Source organism: Olea europaea, chromosome 2, assembly GCF_002742605.1.
Source record: "Olea europaea var. sylvestris chromosome 2, O_europaea_v1, whole genome shotgun sequence".
Taxonomy (NCBI): Eukaryota; Viridiplantae; Streptophyta; class Magnoliopsida; order Lamiales; family Oleaceae; genus Olea; species Olea europaea.
In genome coordinates, this window is record NC_036238.1 from 29,838,298 (window position 1) to 29,854,995 (window position 16,698).

The 16,698-nt window shown below is 35.8% G+C and overlaps 3 protein-coding genes across 3 annotated transcripts in view; 2 read left to right on the top strand and 1 right to left on the bottom strand.

The window, feature by feature from the left end:
* LOC111370236 (thioredoxin reductase NTRC-like) overlaps positions 1 to 6,003 on the top strand; it is a 7,607-nt gene extending 1,604 nt beyond the window's left edge. Inside the window, exons 2-10 of the mRNA XM_022991923.1 lie at positions 198 to 405; positions 504 to 609; positions 1,895 to 2,160; positions 2,662 to 2,941; positions 3,708 to 3,815; positions 4,346 to 4,432; positions 4,546 to 4,650; positions 4,916 to 5,046; positions 5,751 to 6,003. Of these exons, the coding sequence (XP_022847691.1) occupies positions 198 to 405; positions 504 to 609; positions 1,895 to 2,160; positions 2,662 to 2,941; positions 3,708 to 3,815; positions 4,346 to 4,432; positions 4,546 to 4,650; positions 4,916 to 5,046; positions 5,751 to 5,811 (1,352 nt within the window). The 3' untranslated portion in view covers positions 5,812 to 6,003. The remainder of the gene's footprint in view (positions 1 to 197; positions 406 to 503; positions 610 to 1,894; positions 2,161 to 2,661; positions 2,942 to 3,707; positions 3,816 to 4,345; positions 4,433 to 4,545; positions 4,651 to 4,915; positions 5,047 to 5,750) is intronic.
* Positions 6,004 to 6,109: 106 nt separating this feature from the next.
* LOC111370242 (short integuments 2, mitochondrial) lies at positions 6,110 to 10,762 on the bottom strand. The gene is made up of 8 exons (XM_022991930.1): positions 10,420 to 10,762; positions 10,151 to 10,255; positions 9,489 to 9,566; positions 8,979 to 9,120; positions 8,796 to 8,866; positions 7,602 to 7,698; positions 6,946 to 7,166; positions 6,110 to 6,466 (listed from the first exon to the last, which is right to left on the bottom strand). Exons 1-8 carry the CDS (start codon positions 10,588 to 10,590, stop codon positions 6,212 to 6,214), a joined length of 1,140 nt encoding a protein of 379 aa, XP_022847698.1. The 5' UTR covers positions 10,591 to 10,762; the 3' UTR covers positions 6,110 to 6,211.
* A 1,045-nt stretch (positions 10,763 to 11,807) lies between these two features.
* LOC111370253 (transcription initiation factor IIB-2-like) lies at positions 11,808 to 15,434 on the top strand. Its single transcript, XM_022991937.1, has 7 exons — positions 11,808 to 12,367; positions 13,208 to 13,232; positions 13,835 to 13,964; positions 14,055 to 14,185; positions 14,340 to 14,428; positions 14,747 to 14,823; positions 15,041 to 15,434. Exons 1-7 carry the CDS (start codon positions 12,021 to 12,023, stop codon positions 15,178 to 15,180), a joined length of 939 nt encoding a protein of 312 aa, XP_022847705.1. The 5' UTR covers positions 11,808 to 12,020; the 3' UTR covers positions 15,181 to 15,434.
* The last annotated feature ends 1,264 nt before the right edge of the window (positions 15,435 to 16,698 follow it).

Genomic DNA, 16,698 nt, shown 5'->3' on the forward strand with positions numbered 1-16,698 from the left:
ACCCCCCCCCCCCCCCCCCCCCACCCCCTTCATTAACCATATATGGTTCTCATTAATTGGTATTTCATTTTTATTAGGCTTCACCAATATTTATTTACGTAGTAAGAAAATCTTGTATATTTTTCCACTAGTGGCCACAAAATACTCGGTTGCTATGAATATTGTACTTAAAGGACTTGATGTTTCCCCTCTTGCAGTTCAGGATATTGAGAATCTGGTAATTATAGGATCAGGTCCTGCGGGATATACTGCGGCAATTTATGCCGCTCGAGCCAACTTGAAGCCTGTAGTCTTTGAGGGCTATCAAGTAGGTGGAGTTCCTGGAGGACAATTGATGACCACAACAGAAGTAGAGAACTTCCCTGGGTTTCCGGATGGAATAACTGGTCCAGACTTAATGGACAGGTACATGATTTTTTTGCAAATGTTGCTACATTTGTATTGATCTGTAATAATGTTTACATTAGTTGAGATTAGAATCTTTACATTGTCAATTTCTCTAGGATACGGAAGCAAGCTGAGCGCTGGGGAGCAGAGTTATTTCAGGAAGATGTGGAATTGATTGATGTGAAGAACATTCCATTCATTGTGCAAAGTAGTGAACGCAAGGTGCTGCTTCCTTTCAGTTCTGGTTATCTCATATGCAAATTGCATTGTTTGCTGAACAACATGAAACAAAACCTAATGATGTCAGATCTGAGCAAGCCATTATTCGAGAATCCCATATGGTGGTTCAATATTTCCTTACACAGAAAATTCTAATTTTTTTTCTCCTTCTGAACGAGATATTAGGTCCTGTGCTTGTATTTGTACAATACTTCTTTTTGTGCTGAGCTTGTTTAAACTGCATTCTCTGTTGAAATCCTATAGCTTGTATTTAGCTACAGGCAGATCATCCTTAGCTTGAAAGTGCAGGCAATTCATCATAATATTACATAAGTTTTAGCAATAAACAATGTTGAAGACACAAATACAAATAAATAAAATATCTTTTTTTTAACAACTTAAGTTTTTAGATGATGGTTTTGGATTAAGCAAATATTTTGAATTCAAGTCTTGCTATCATCCATGTATTGAAATTCACTAGTCAAGCCTTGGAAGAGAAAATAAATAAATCCAAACTACATGTGAGAGGGGATGTGTTCATAGTACATTCTCTCTTTAACAACTTAAAAATTTAGACGAGACGGTTCATTAAACAGAATTAACCCATGCCATTATAATGGTGTAAAAACAATCTTGTGGAATGATTAACCACATTCTTGTTCCATTTAAGCCCCCGTTTGGAATAATATTTTTTTTGAAAAATGAGTGGTTGAAAAAGAAGGAAAGTTGTTGATTTACGTGTAAGATTATTTTATGGAAGATTGTGTGGTTGAAAATATGAGAGAGAAAAATATAATGTAATGCAATAAAATTTAATGGGGAACAAACGGGGGCTAAATGCCCATTTTATGCAATTGTCAAGTACATAGTCTTTGTCACTTCTGCACATATTCTCGTAGACATGTTTGAATTATCAAATAAATAGCATATGAATGTATGCACATTGAGAAGAATAATCACTCCTCTTAATCTGAAGTTTCTTTGTCCGGAATGTAACCAATACGTACACAATTTGGACATGTGTTTGACATGCTGCATGGTATATTTTTTATTTTTTATACTCTTAAAATCTAAATCGGTGTGTTCACATCCAACATTTTCGAAAAATCACACGTCAACTTATCCATGCTTCATAAAATATATGTTTTCGCCTATTAGGTATGTTTATGTATTTTTTATGAATGTTCCACTCATCATTGATAGTGAACTCAGTTCAGTGCACACAGTATTCTGATATGTAATTCTGTAAACTGTACTGCTTATTTGGTTAATCTTCTTTACTTTGCAGGTAAAATGTAATAGTCTTATTGTTGCTACGGGAGCCACTGCAAAGAGGCTGGGGTTACCTCGTGAAGATGAATTTTGGAGTAGAGGAATTAGTGCTTGTGCAATATGTGATGGGGCATCGCCATTGTTTAAAGGTCAAGTCCTTGCTGTGGTTGGAGGGGGTGATACAGCTACAGAGGAAGCATTATACTTAACGAAATATGCCCGCCATGTTCATTTGCTTGTACGCAGTGACCAACTAAGGGCATCAAAAGCAATGCAAGATAGGTGAACACAATGTGTTTTTCAAGTCACAATTTTCTTGCCCATCTTATGCATGAAATTGCTTAAATTTGCATGTCAATTTCAAAATTGTTGGCGGATGAATAGCTCTTGCTTTTGTCTATGTTTCTCCTTTCAGAGATCTTAGCTGACATGTCTTGTTTCAAAAATTTCTAAATATCCAGGATGATGTTGGAACATAATATTCTTATTTAGCATCAAATGGCGTGATGTCACAACACTATAATTTAACTCGGAGATTTTTGTTGCATTATATGATATGAATGTGCCATGGTAGTCTTTGTTTCATTCATAATGGTTTGTTATTTTTTTTTTTCCAACTTCTTGATTGCCCTTCTGGTCATTCTGCTGCTGTTATGTCTTCAAGGTTTTGTGTTTTATTTGTTATGCATTATTTCAGGTGAACTGAATTACTGATGAACAATGTGTTTAAGTTTCAACTCCGTGGATATTTGTTTAACAGGTTGATTATGGCGAATGTTTCAGAGTTTTTAACAATCCAAACGTCACCGTGCACTTCAATACAGAGACTGTGGATGTCGTCAGCAATACAAAAGGGCAGATTTCAGGCATTTTGATAAAAAAACGAGACACTCAAGAAGAATCAGTGCTGGAAGCAAAAGGCTTGTTTTATGGAATAGGTCATTCACCAAATAGCCAGTTGTTGGAAGGACAAGTTGATCTTGATGGAGCAGGCTATATTTTGGTCAAGGAGGGCACAGCAAAAACTTCTGTAGAAGGTGTATTTGCTGCTGGAGATGTGCAGGTATGTATAGCATAAATTTTTCCTCACTCACAACTCCTTTACTTGTCATCTTTATCCAGCGAGTGCAGTGGAAGAGAGATATTTGAGAAGGAGACAGCCAAACCCTAAGCATTATTTTCACATATATGAAGACAGCTCTTGAAAATTGAAAGTCAAACCTCGGCAGCGTCAAACCTTTTTTTTTTTTAAGTGGGTTAATCAGTCAACATTTTTTAAAATGGATCAATTGTTTGTTTCTTATTTTTAAAAGTGTGTCTGATATTATAACTTTTAATACTTGTAAAAATGTGTTAATAAATTATACGTTATTATGATCAAGTTCCCCTATATATTTAATGTCTTTAAATAAATATAATTTCTTATTATTAGGTAAACTCTCCTATATAATGCTTTAGTATATTATTTTACTTTTATTGTAAGGCTTTTTGTTTTAATATTTATATTTTTTTATAGTAATGAAATTATGCTAAATTTTACGATTTAACTTATGAGAAATATTTCATATACAGATGTCTCCGCATATTCTAATATTTCTAAAAGATGTATCAGTGTAACCTAATTTTTTTTAAATGTTGTATCGACGTACCCATATCATATCATATCCGAATGAGTGCTTCTTAGAACGCAATCACTCATCTATATGATATATATTTTTTTAACTATACAACTTTCTATCTTTATCCTTATATTAGTTGTTTCTGGTGCACTTGACTTGCAATCACGGGATTCCTCATGAATTATTATCTTTTCTTTCGTTTTTGAGTAGGATCATGAATGGAGGCAAGCCGTTACTGCCGCTGGATCAGGATGTGTTGCAGCACTATCAGTGGAAAGATATCTTACAAGCAAAAATCTCCTGATTGAATTTCACCAGGTATGTAGCTAATGGATAGAATCCGACTATATCTGTATTGCTTTTGCCTTTGATGTAAATTTCCTCAAAATTGTAAATCTTGATTTTCTCGCTCCACGAGCCTTTTTATTTTCATTTATATATCTACTTGATTTTCGGAAGTTATTGGTATTTTAGTTAGAATGGGTTTAACTGACGTAATCTTGAAGTTTCAATAGTTTTTAATACATAACCATGTATTATTGATCTTCTATCAGCATATTTTTCATAAAAGCCCAAATTAGTAATGTACTTGTTATGAATTCACAATTTATCCCTTGTTGACAAGTCCAGTTGATTGTTTTTAGATAAAATCGATTGCTTTTGAGTTCCCATTGACGAGAATTAGCGGGTGTTACGTGGAAAATTCCATGTAAAAACATCGAGGGGCTATAGAGCTTTTCATCCTTGAAATCTTAATCTTCGGGTTTAAATCATTGGTTTTCGCAGCTTATTGATATTTTGAACTGAAAATGACTACATCATCTTTTCCATTTGGTGCTCCGTTACAGCCCAAGACTGAAGAGGTTAAGAAAGAGCTTACTGACAGAGATGTACAGGAAAGGTTTGATATCACTCTTACAAAGCACAAGGGCCAGGTGAGATATCCATTTCCTGTTTATATTTCATACCTTCTTTATTAAACCTACCCTAAATATTACGAGATATTATGTTTCTCTTTCCTCTTAACTTGATCTTTCACTCGTCTCAGTATGCTCTGCGAAAGTTGTATCATGAAAGTCCGAGGCTTGTGTGTGTACTATATACTTCGCCAACGTGTGGTCCTTGTAGGACCTTGAAACCAATTCTTGGAAAGGTATATACTCGTTCCAATATAGTTATATAGCTGGTTACATATATTTATGAGGTTCTATCTTCTATACATAACCTGATGAATGTTCAGTTTGGAAAATTTCATCTACCCATGGCGGAAGATATTTTTAGTGAAACTATTGATGTATTAGTATTGATGATATTTTGTCTTGCCTTTCTGTGAACAGAATTAAAAATTTATTGAGTCTATCTGTACTGAATTAGAAAACTAATTCTTGAAGTGCTGTCTACTCCTAAACTGTGTCCAGGTGATAGAAGAATTTGACCAGAATGTCCATTTCGTTGAGATTGATATAGAAGAAGATCCAGAGATTGCTGAGGCAGCTGGAATTATGGGTACACCGTGTGTGCAATTTTTCAAGAACAAGGAAATGTTGAGGTTGGTTAAATTGCATTTCTGCTCGAAATATGTGTGTCACGATTTAATTTATCTCAGTCATCAAAATATTCATTAGCATATTTCTGACAGCAAGAAATTCCATTCTAGCTTCTTGATATGAAAAATTGGGTTGAGCCCCATTAACACTTTGCTAACCAAGGAAGTATCTCTCATATGTTAATCTTTTTATTTCTCTCTTTAAATTTTGACCGGGGCTTGGTTGTTTTGTTGAGAAAATTCAAGCACACCCATTTCCAATTCTCGTTACATCTTCATCTCCACATGTTGCCAGTGAACCACTTTCAGAATTCCCTTAATGAATTTGTCTAGTGGTACATAATGGGGTGTACCGAATGATGTACACCCCACTCACATGGGTGTGGGACCCATGTGAAAGAAATGATATTTTATTCGAATGGGTCGCTCGCCCATGTGAGTGGGGTGTACACTATTAGATACACTCCGATGTACCACTAGCAAAACTGTTCTCTTAATACTTTTTCCCACCCGAACCATCCCAGCATCCTGACTTGGTGTTTGCATTTTTCGTCCCATCATAGTGTATTAACTGGGCGAGTCCATGCAAGAAGTATGCATCACAAAACGTGCTTACAATTTTTAATGAGCTCGAAAAAACCTCTTGGCGTCGACTCCCATGAACTTGGCTAATTTTGACGCTGAATGTAAACTCCTACTCCATGCAGGACTGTATCAGGTGTCAAAATGAAGAAAGAGTACAGAGAGTTCATCGAAGCAAATAAATGATCTTTCAGTCTATTGCTGCATTATTCTGCAATTCAGTTTTGACATTTATAATTGTTCGATTGAACATCCCTGTAATTTTCATTGATATCTTACATACTTTTAGTGTAAGCTTAAGAGCATAAATGATGAAATTTTTATGTTTCAACGTATAGTTTTTAGAGTTTCATAGTGTCAAGTGGAATTTTTTGTCTACCATTGGGCCTTTGATGTAGAAAATACTCCACTACTGCCTCTTAGCTAATAAAATGCAAATAATCTCAACTTATCTTTGTTATAAGCTGCAAGAAGATAATGATAATAATCAGATAAAAAGTGAAAATCTTTGATGGATAGAATCATCTTAAATATAAATTTATGTACAATTTGTATAGGAAGGGGACATAAAACTCCGAAGGAGGTTTTAGGATACAGGGCCATAGGTAAGAGGTAGTTCATCAAGGATAAAAGGACCAAGTTTGCCTGTCCTAAACAAAGTGAGGAACTTCTTCGACACAATGGTACGAGCTTCTGATGCTTTGTGAGGGATCTTTAATGCCTTTTGTAACGCTTCAAACTGCTGGTCTATAAGGCATCCTAGGTCGTCTTCATCCTCCAAGTTACCACTGAATTCCAAGAGAGTTGTGCATAGTGCTCGTTTGACTTCAGTAGTGATATCCTGTGTTGACAGATTCACATAGAGAGAATTGAAAATATAACCTCGTCCACAGAAATGCTGATAAAATTCCTGAGAATATTTTTCTCTTGGAAGCAACCATCGTATTAATGCACTCTAAGTGTACATAAAAAATTAGTGAAGATAATCGCATGATTGATTAAAAGTCATTAGCCAATCAATAGAGCAGCTTCAAGCACATAAAACTAAAGACAGGAAGATGCAGGCAGGAACAGGCCATCTTCATATGAAATTCTAGTCATAGTGATATCTTGGCTTGAGTTCGAACATTTTCTTCCCATTTGTGTTCAGCTTTTTTTATTTCCCATGCTCTACGTACGTCAAAACAACACATGGAGTAGGATACAATTTACACCAATTGAAAACAGAGATGAACCTCCAAAAAAAATGAGGTCCCCAGCACCAAGCCTGTCACTTTCCCAGAAAATCAGTATGTCAGTCATGAAAGACTTAAAAGTTACCTCAATATAATGCACATCGGATTTACTACTGGGAGGCTTCCTCCACTTCGGTAGGAGATTCTGGAGATTATAATTGGGGTTGTCATCAGATTCACGGTGAAGACTTTCAGTTTCTCTATTAGTGAGATGCTTCCAATGGATTGGAGTGCCTCGGGTGTTCAAAACTGCCAATAAATATTGAGCAATTCTCTCTTCACCAACGACAGAATCTTTCACAGACCCTACGCAAAACAGTAATGTGGATTGCTTTAGTATCATTCACAGATCATATGTTTACTTGATAAAAATAGATAACCTCCCGATTACAAGAGCAAATGGAGTGAGTGAAGAAATATCTGAAATGGTTTCTCACTTCTAAATCCATTTTGATATTCAGATGGTAGGTCAATTCAAGATATTGGATACAAAAATGTGGTCTGGATCAATATATCTAGAGTTGCAAATGATCACAACCACGCTAAGCCAGAGTTGTTCATTTTCAACAATTCATTCCGACATGTCACTGAACAGATGAAATATAAACAGTGAAAGATTTGCATTACATCGGTTGCACTTTAAGATTATGTAATCTCAAAATATTGCTAGAAGAATTGCAGCACAACCCAAGTCAAAGAATTCAGTCGATACACAAGTAAACCTAAAAAGATAATATGAACCTGCTAAAGCTAGCTTCAGCCCAGTTTCTATGTCAGGTATACTTGGAACCAACACCCCTGGAGTGTCCAAAACATATATGCTAGGTTGATGGGCAATCTGCAAGAATAATGATACAAAGACTAAGCAAAAGCCACCGGCTTAAATAAATGACAAAGACTGAGAGCAAAAATAAAATTATAATCAGAATAGTAGAAGAACAGGGGTATATATGTACTTTACTAAACACACTAGAAGGAATTCAGTAAATGTCAGTCAAACAGTTGAGAGTTACTGATCAAGTTCATCCTCATAAGTTTAATGTTAATAACTGGAAACTCATTGTAATTCTGTTTCCAACTTCATATAATGATCGCAAAAATTGCTTCGAATAACGAGACAAATTTGGTACATAATAACTTTTTCTTTCTGGGGACCTTGTTTTGATAGGGGCAGGGATGAGGAGATAACATAAAGGACGTAAAATGGAAAAGAAGCTAGAAAGATGGAGTAAACCAGATCTCTAAGTGCAAGAGTGCTATCTTAATGTTGAGGAAACCAATGAATTTGATGGAGAAATGAATTTTAAAAGGATGTGGTATGGTTGTACTCTGCTCAGAGAGGAAGACAGATAAAACATTGATTACTATTCAGATCTTAGGTACTTGTGCGCAAATTGTAATAAGTCTGACCGAATAAAACCAAGAATAGAACATGAAATAAGAAAAAAACTGTTGGCTCGCTCTCATGATCTCTCCTAATAGCATTAAACCAATAAAAAGACCGCAAAATAACTAAACTACTCATACAACCTAGTAAAATTCGTGCTCCATAAGGAGTGACATCTTATTTCACTAGCCCTAACATTCTTGGGTGTATACTAGTTGTGCACAATTCGTTCAAGACTAGCATTATCACAGAATCAGCTCCCCTCCGTAAGTATGTGTACCCACCAATACAGTGCAACAATAAGAAAAGAAGTAGCCATAGTTCAACAAGTTGAAATTGGATATGTTCATAAAATGAATCACACTTAAATACAATGATTGGAGTAAAAGAATGATAAACCTCAAAGGAATCAAATGGTTATATATCAGTCCTAACTGAATCTCCTTTTCAATGTTGCATGCATATTTTTCAAAACTTCAGCACTGAAAAACAATTTTGACTGCTGAATAAATAAACATTACTGTTTTTCGGGGGGGGGAAGGATTTACCTTGAACCCAGCAATATCTTGAGTAACACCAGGTAATGGTCCCACTGTGGCCCGCTTTTTTTTCTCCTGCGCTATGATGCAAGAAAAACAATCATTGTTTGAGACACCATGCTTACTTAGTGAATGCTGACAACGTTCTTAAGAAAGACCCTACAAAAATTGTAATTGTAATGAGAATCACACCTGGAAAGCGAGCTGACGCTGTCTGATGGATAGAATTGATTAAGGCTGACTTGCCAACATTGGGAACACCAACAACCATGACAAGGAGCGTTGGCTCCCTTGAGATTACCTCCTTCAATTTGAACTCCACAAGATCAAGAAGCTTTGGGACAATAATCAATAATCAGAAAATGCTTGGAAGTAGTCAAGACTAAATCTTTTCCCTCATGAGTGGAGGTTTGTCCAAAGCTTGAAAAGTAATGTAAATTTTCAAGCATTTATGCACATATCAGAAATTTAATATAGAGCAAACCGACAGATCTAGAATTAAGCGGCCTTTAACTAACATATGGATGGATGGCTCAGAGATAAGGTTACAAGCAAGAAATCTTGTCGCTACTATCATAGCCAACACAAATAAGATTTCTTTTCTCTTAAAGGAACTCCATGATCTTTAAGAAAATTCAAAAGTGAGCCTATCACACAGAAATTAATTATTTTTAGATTAATAAATGAATAACATTGACTAACCTTTTTAACAGAACTTTTGCTGTGTGCATTGATTGAAAGACAATCTTGTTTATGTGAATCAAAATGGTGAATCCATCTCTGCATAGAATTAAATCTGTAAACATCACTGTTAATGTTCCAACAAGATATCCACCAATTATTCATATGTATATTACACACAAAAGCGCTAATCATTGAAAGTTAGCAAGATAATTGAACATGATAAAGGTTCATTTATCCAGAAAAACAAATACAACTGCATAACATCCTACTGATTATAGTAAATTAGAGCTTCGAATCACATAATACCTCTAACAATATTGTCTGCAGAAGTATAAATTTGGAACTTAAGAAAGACTAACAATGGAATTATAACACAATCCAGTTTACATTAGTAAAATATTGTAATCCAGCTGTTCTTACGGCCCTTAAAAAAATAGAATCTTGAGACCGAACAAACATAATAGATTAATAGTGCATTGCTCATGTGGCAACCCTACTGCAACACACATACACAAAAAGAGTACAGAATAGAAATACTCATGACAAATCAGTATGAGACCACTAAAAATCTTAAAGAAAAAACAAATCTTCGTAATAAAAGATTAACAATATCAATAAATAAAAACACACGTACGAGACAATTGTCTTATGTTGACATATAAAGGGAGAAAAAAGATTACATGCATGATGTTAGGGTTAGCCAAGTCCTTCTTGTTGAGAGCAATGACACGCCTTTTCCCAGCAAGCATAGGTTGCAAGTCTTCATTTGCTGATGACAATGGAATCTACATACAAGCCCCCCAAAATATTATTAGTTCCTGAAATTTTCAAACTCCATATTCCAAAAGCAGATTAATAATAAATCAATTCGGGAAGTTTGTATAAAATTTTGACACTGGCAATGGATAGAATATCAAGTTACGATTAATTGAGACATGAAAAAACATACTCGGGCATCACGGACTTCGATTACGAGGTCGGAGAGTTTGAGGCGGTCCCTTATGGCACGAGTGGCGGCGGCCATGTGACCTGGGAACCAGTTAATGTTCCCACCTCCCTTGTTAAAGCCCATTTCTCCTAGCAAAGTCGCCTTCTTCACTATTTTCCTCACTGTAATCATTTCTGTTTCCCTGTGCGTATAGGCGGTGGCAAAGAAGGTGGAGTGTTGTGGCGCGTTGGCGAGTGGGGATGAGCGAAATGCTTAAACCTTGGACCGGCAAAATTGTGTCGTGCTATACCAACGCCCGGGACAAATAGCAAAATTCGTTGGAGCCGTAGGGTGGAGAGTTCATTCCTCGTGGGAACCTGCGGGGTATGAAGCAATATTGTACGTAGAAGTGTACAGATAATGGGTGAAGGAACGTGTAATCCAATTGAGATATACTCCGCTATTTACCCCTTTCAATGTTTTAGGGATAAGGGTCTCGAGATCCAGAATTTAATTTGGCGTAAGTTGAAATACTGGATATAAAAAAAAAAATTTTTTAGCAAAATTCGGCAAAATTAGCTAATTCGGTCTTGTAAAAGGTTCGCTACGAGTGCTGATCATCAAACTTGTAATAAAGTTTCATTGTGGTCATTTAACTTAATTTTATTTCAATTTGACCACTAAATTTATCTTTTTATTTCAATTAAATCACTCTGTTACCAACCGTCTGTGACATTAACTGCGTTGCCTGCAAAATAATTGAGATATTTAACCCAAATAATAAATACAATATCTTTTACATATTTTTAGAATGCTACGAAAATAATAAAAGCTCTATTAAATAAAAATAACAACGAATATCTTAATTTTCAAACTCAAATTAAAATAAACTCATACTCATTTCAAACTCATTCCAAAATTAGAAAGCAGGGTGATATCAGCATATCTTGAATTTTCTTGTTATAACTATCTTGAATTACGAAATTTTGATGCAATGTCCTTCACATGTCTGTACAACGTTAAGGATGTTCTGCTTTCATTTTTCCTATATGAAGCACCAAGTCACTTATTTTTACTATCTTCAATGGGTAGGCGAGAATCCCCTTTCTTTTCTTCCCGATAATCTTACGATTTAGATGAAATCTCAATTTGAAAGTCAGACTACTGGTGTCGATTAAACATAGAAAACACTATTTATCGTTTTGAATATACCATTACAAAAATACAAAAAAAAAAAAATTTATTTTCACATGCCAAAAATGAATGGATAAAAATTCATTTTCTTGTCAAGATGATAATGGAGAAAATAAATAAATAAAGAGACGAGGAACCTTCATACGCAACCACCCAAAATAGCATGTTTTTTGTATTTTAATATATAGTTAAATGTAAAATATTCAAGAAATGAGTTTGGACCACGCCACCACTGCGCCAACCCAACCCGCTCCTCCGTCTATATATACACCATTGACCCCTCTAACGTACATCTCTGTCTCCCCCAGTTCATCCCTGTTTCCTCCCCTCCCTCTTAGTTATTTACCCGAGCTCACGATTTAAAGAGAGAGAGAGGAGCTAGAAAAAAAATATATAAAAATTCTAAGAGGAATTGTAAATCGATTTCAATGTCGGATACGTACTGCTCGGACTGCAAGAGGAACACGGAGGTGGTATCCGATCACGCGGCGGGCGATACTGTGTGTTCCGAGTGCGGTCTTGTGCTTGAGTCCCGTTCCATCGATGAGAGTTCTGAGTGGAGGATTTTCGCTGATGATTCGGGCGATCATGACCCGAACCGTGTTGGAGGACCTGTTAATCCGCTTCTTGCTGATGCGGCCCTTTCGACTGTGATTTCGCGAGGACCTAATGGGTCTAACGGGGATGGATCCCTTTCCCGGTTGCAGAACCGCGGTGGTGATCCTGAGCGGGCTATTGTATTGGCCTTTAAGGCCATTTCCAATATGGCTGATAGGTCTGTATTTGTTATTGATTATTAGGTTTCGATTTTTACTTGATATGTGAACCTGTGGGTTTTAAGGTAAAACCTTTCCAAAGGAACTGATGGGTTTTCCAGAAATTTATCAAAAAAGTGTTCACGGAATTAGGATAAAGAAGAAAAGGTTTCACTTGGGGGTTTATATTGAAAGGTCTAAAATATATATATTTAGGGTGGTAAAGTTTTGGCGTTGATTGGAATTGTATTAGTCTGATTCATAAAGAAGCAACAAAAAAGAGAAAAAGAGATCTTCTAGAGCAATTAACCTTTTAGTTTCTTGTTTGAAATGCACGATTTTGTTCTTTTTAGGGCATTTTCTACTTATATTTGTATGGCTTGAGTTTTGCTTCTTGTGAAGTTTTTTGAATCTGGTTGTGTGTTTGACCAAGGCATTAATGATCATAGTGTCATGTAATGTTCTGAATGTTGTGTACCTGTATAGATTATTTTGTAATTTCTCATGCTGTCATTTTGCTTTAGAAACAGAGCTTATTTCTACTGACCTTTCTTCAGAGCTATCAAGAAACCGATGATGTTCATCTATTTATGATTTTAGTTTCTAGGGTAAAGACCGTTGGCAATCTGAATGAGACTTTTAAAATTAAATTGGACTAAAATGGGTAAGTTCTATTAATCATTGAATTTTATGTGATTAACTTGCTTGTTTTTGGGTGGTATCTTGTCTAAAAAGAAAGCCAAACCATTGACCAGTGTTTATGTAATAGCTAATCTATTTGTGATTTCCTTTTGTTCTTTCAAGATTGATTGATAGGAAGAGCATTTAACAGAACTAATGTTTTCTGTCTTCCTTTCCAGGTTGAGTCTTGTTGCAACTATTAAGGTATTCTTCTTCCTCATCTCTGTCTTTTGACAAAAATAGTGTAATGAGATGTAAAATCCAATTTACTACGATAACATCTTTTACCGTAGGTTATTTCAACCCCCCCCCCCCTCTTTTCTCTCGTTTCCTTTCCTGTGTTTGGAAAGAAATTTTATTATCATATATAGAAACAGCTTACAGGGGATGTCATATATTCCGCATGGGTTTTGCTATCGGGCGTATCTTTGCTGTTATTTTATTACTTTTTTCATTATATTTGAAACCCGCAATTATCTTATGCGATGAGTTCCTAAACCCAGACTTGGTTCCCTAATATTTGAGTTTCCTAAAACCTCTTGTATTTGGCATGCCGCTAGTTTTATTTTTATTTTCTCTTGGGATGAAGTTATTTATATCATTAATGTCTCTTCTATTCATGATCTAAACATGCAATTAAAGTAGAAAACTTGATATAATTTTTATATAATGAAGCAAATTTTCCGGTGCTGTCACTCTTTTTAGACTTTAGATAGAAGTGACCACTTGTTAAATTTTACATGTTCACACGTCTTGCAAGTTGTCATAATTCAAAGTCTCACATAAGATGCTAACCTCTTTTGAAGGATCGGGCCAGTGAAATATATAAAAGGTTGGAGGATCAGAAGTGTACAAGAGGAAGAAATTTGGATGCTCTAGTGGCTGCTTGTATTTACATTGCTTGCCGGCAAGAAGGCAAACCGCGCACTGTAAAAGGTGCTACCTATAATCATTTGAACATTTAGATACCTTTTTATTTAATCTTATCCTGTGTTGAAACTCCTCTTGACCTGTGGTTATCAATAGAAATATGTTCTATTGCAAATGGAGCAACGAAGAAAGAAATTGGCCGAGCAAAAGAATTTATTGTGAAACAATTGAAGGTTGAGATGGGTGAATCTATTGAAATGGGTACCATACATGCTGGGGATTATCTGGTGAGTTAGTTGTGATGATAATATTGCTTGAGACAAGATGCTTAATTAGATCTTTCATATAGCTTCGAAGTCTCTCCTTGATACGTGTATAGTAGCTAGTCTTCACTATCCATTCAATTAATCTCATTCTCATCTTATTTTTATTTTTTATCAGAGGCGTTTTTGTTCTAATCTTGGTATGAGCCACGAAGAAATCAAAGCTGTCCAAGAAACTGTCAAGAAGTCAGGGGACTTTGATATAAGGTATAATATCTTATCTTTTATCTCACCTCTATTTGTTTCTTTAATGGTTTGACAGGAACTTCGAGTTTCATGACATCCCACCATTTAGCCATGCATTTAAAATTCCACATTGTTTGGCATAGAATCATTTAATGAAATGTAAATTTCTTAGTTGCTGTGCTTTACTGGTTTTGAGTCATGTTTATAAATGGACCAGGAAAACAAATGCAAATTTCCCTTTTAAAGAGAAGTGAGCAGATTCCAGGAAATACATTTTTTACTGTTTCATCAATTGTTGTTTGCCTTGTGTTCACATTTCTTGTTTTTGTTTTCTTGCAGGAGGAGCCCAATATCCATCGCTGCAGCAATTATTTTCATGATAACTCAACTGTCAGATTCAAAGAAAGCCTTGCGAGGTTTGAGCAGTCACCATCTGTGTGCATTGGTGTTTTCAGTGATTTTTTAAGATAATTTCGTTTCTGCAAGTCGTGTTATATCATTAGTTCTCCCACATTGCGTTTTGTTTTTAAAAAATGAGATTTACATATGAGCTTGGCTAGCTATAGGAGTAGTTTTATTCATAAGAAGTTTCATTTCGTGTACTTGTACTTAATTGAAACGACATTCATGCAGATATTTCAATTGCTACCACAGTTGCAGAAGGGACTATCAAGAATGCATACAAGGATTTGTATCCTCATGCTGCAAAAATAATACCTGACTGGTACGCGAAGGAAAGGGATCTCAGGAACCTCAGTAGTCCTAAAGCCTGAACAAAGCAAAATAATAATGAGGGTCGGATCTGGATAAATCCTTCGTCAGTTCTTATGGCGAGGAGGAGACATACACAGATACGATACAGTATTACTACAATTTCTATTACTTTCAAAGCAGATAGTCATGGATGACCAGTTTTTGGAATTTGCTTGAACTATTTAATTTAATGGTTTAAATGCCCCCCTTTGACACAGCCAAAAGCATATTTTTCATTAAGGTAATCTATTTTATTTTTCCGGGGGGTCTTTTATGTGCGTGTATATATAGATGCAGGAAACTTTAATTATACTTAACCCGTTTTTCTACCTGCTAAATTGGTGGTTTTAGTTGCTTATTTTGTCAAATATAACTTTTTTATTTTAGAACTTATTTTTTTCATGATAATACTGGTAAGTCTGAGTTAAGTAACTTTTAAGCTCATCCAAACATGCTTATGATCATCGACTTCAAAATGAAATTCCACTTCTTATGCTATGCTTTAAAACTGGAGTGAAAACAAGCAAATCACCTTCAAATTTAAGAAAAGTTCTGCTGACAGATGAACAACTTTATCCTATGTTGCACAAAAACTACTAAGAGGCGGGAGTTTCTATTTCAGACATGTGTCGGAATTCGAAACTCTTCAGAAACTATAAAGGTTTCAGTGCAAGCTAGGTTCTACTTAGGGGTAGAGGCAGTGAAAGAGTCAACCTTCTTCGAAGCGTAACCCAATCCTCTGCTTTCTTTCTTTTCTCGACCTTTCTTCTGATGCCATCAACCTTTTCACAACATTCTTGATTTTCTACGAATCCACTGGTTGCTCCAGCAAATTCCACTTCGTTGTCTCCCCCTTTTGCTACTTATGGTGAAATTTAGGTTTGCTAATTCATATTTTAAAGTTAATCTTACTGTGTAGTACTTGCGTATATAGTCGCTGCAAATTGGTTCTTTCAACAAATCGTATAACAGGAAAGCAAAAATCACAACCTGCAGAAAACCATGTATTGGTGGAAATTGCTCTATCTAATGATCTGAGCAGTGGAAAGAATCCAATTCAATTCTAGACACCCCACCTGCCTCAGTTGACATCCTGACAGCAGCATCTATGTCCAGCATCTATGTCTTCTGCATTTGTTGTCTTTCATATATCGTTTCCTTTGCCGGATGCCATTAGTCTTTACACAACATTCTCAATCATCACTGCTTTCACTAGTTCCTCGTGCTGTGTCCAGTCTCTTACAAGAACACCGATTCTCAATACATCAGTTACGAGCACAGCATTTCTAGGCTGATCAGAATGCGTTGGCCTGGCTGCTATTGGTTCTCCCACTGTAATACTTTCTATGCACGAATTCCATCCACCATGACTCATAAATCCACCAGTTGAAGGATGAGCCAGAATTTCTGGCTGTGGTGCCCAATCTCTCACCATCATTCCCTCCCCTTGTGTTCTCCCCTCAAACCCTTCAGGTAATTCAGCTCGTCTAACTTCTCCATCGAACACATCTTCTTTATCAGTATCTCTCAAGACCCAA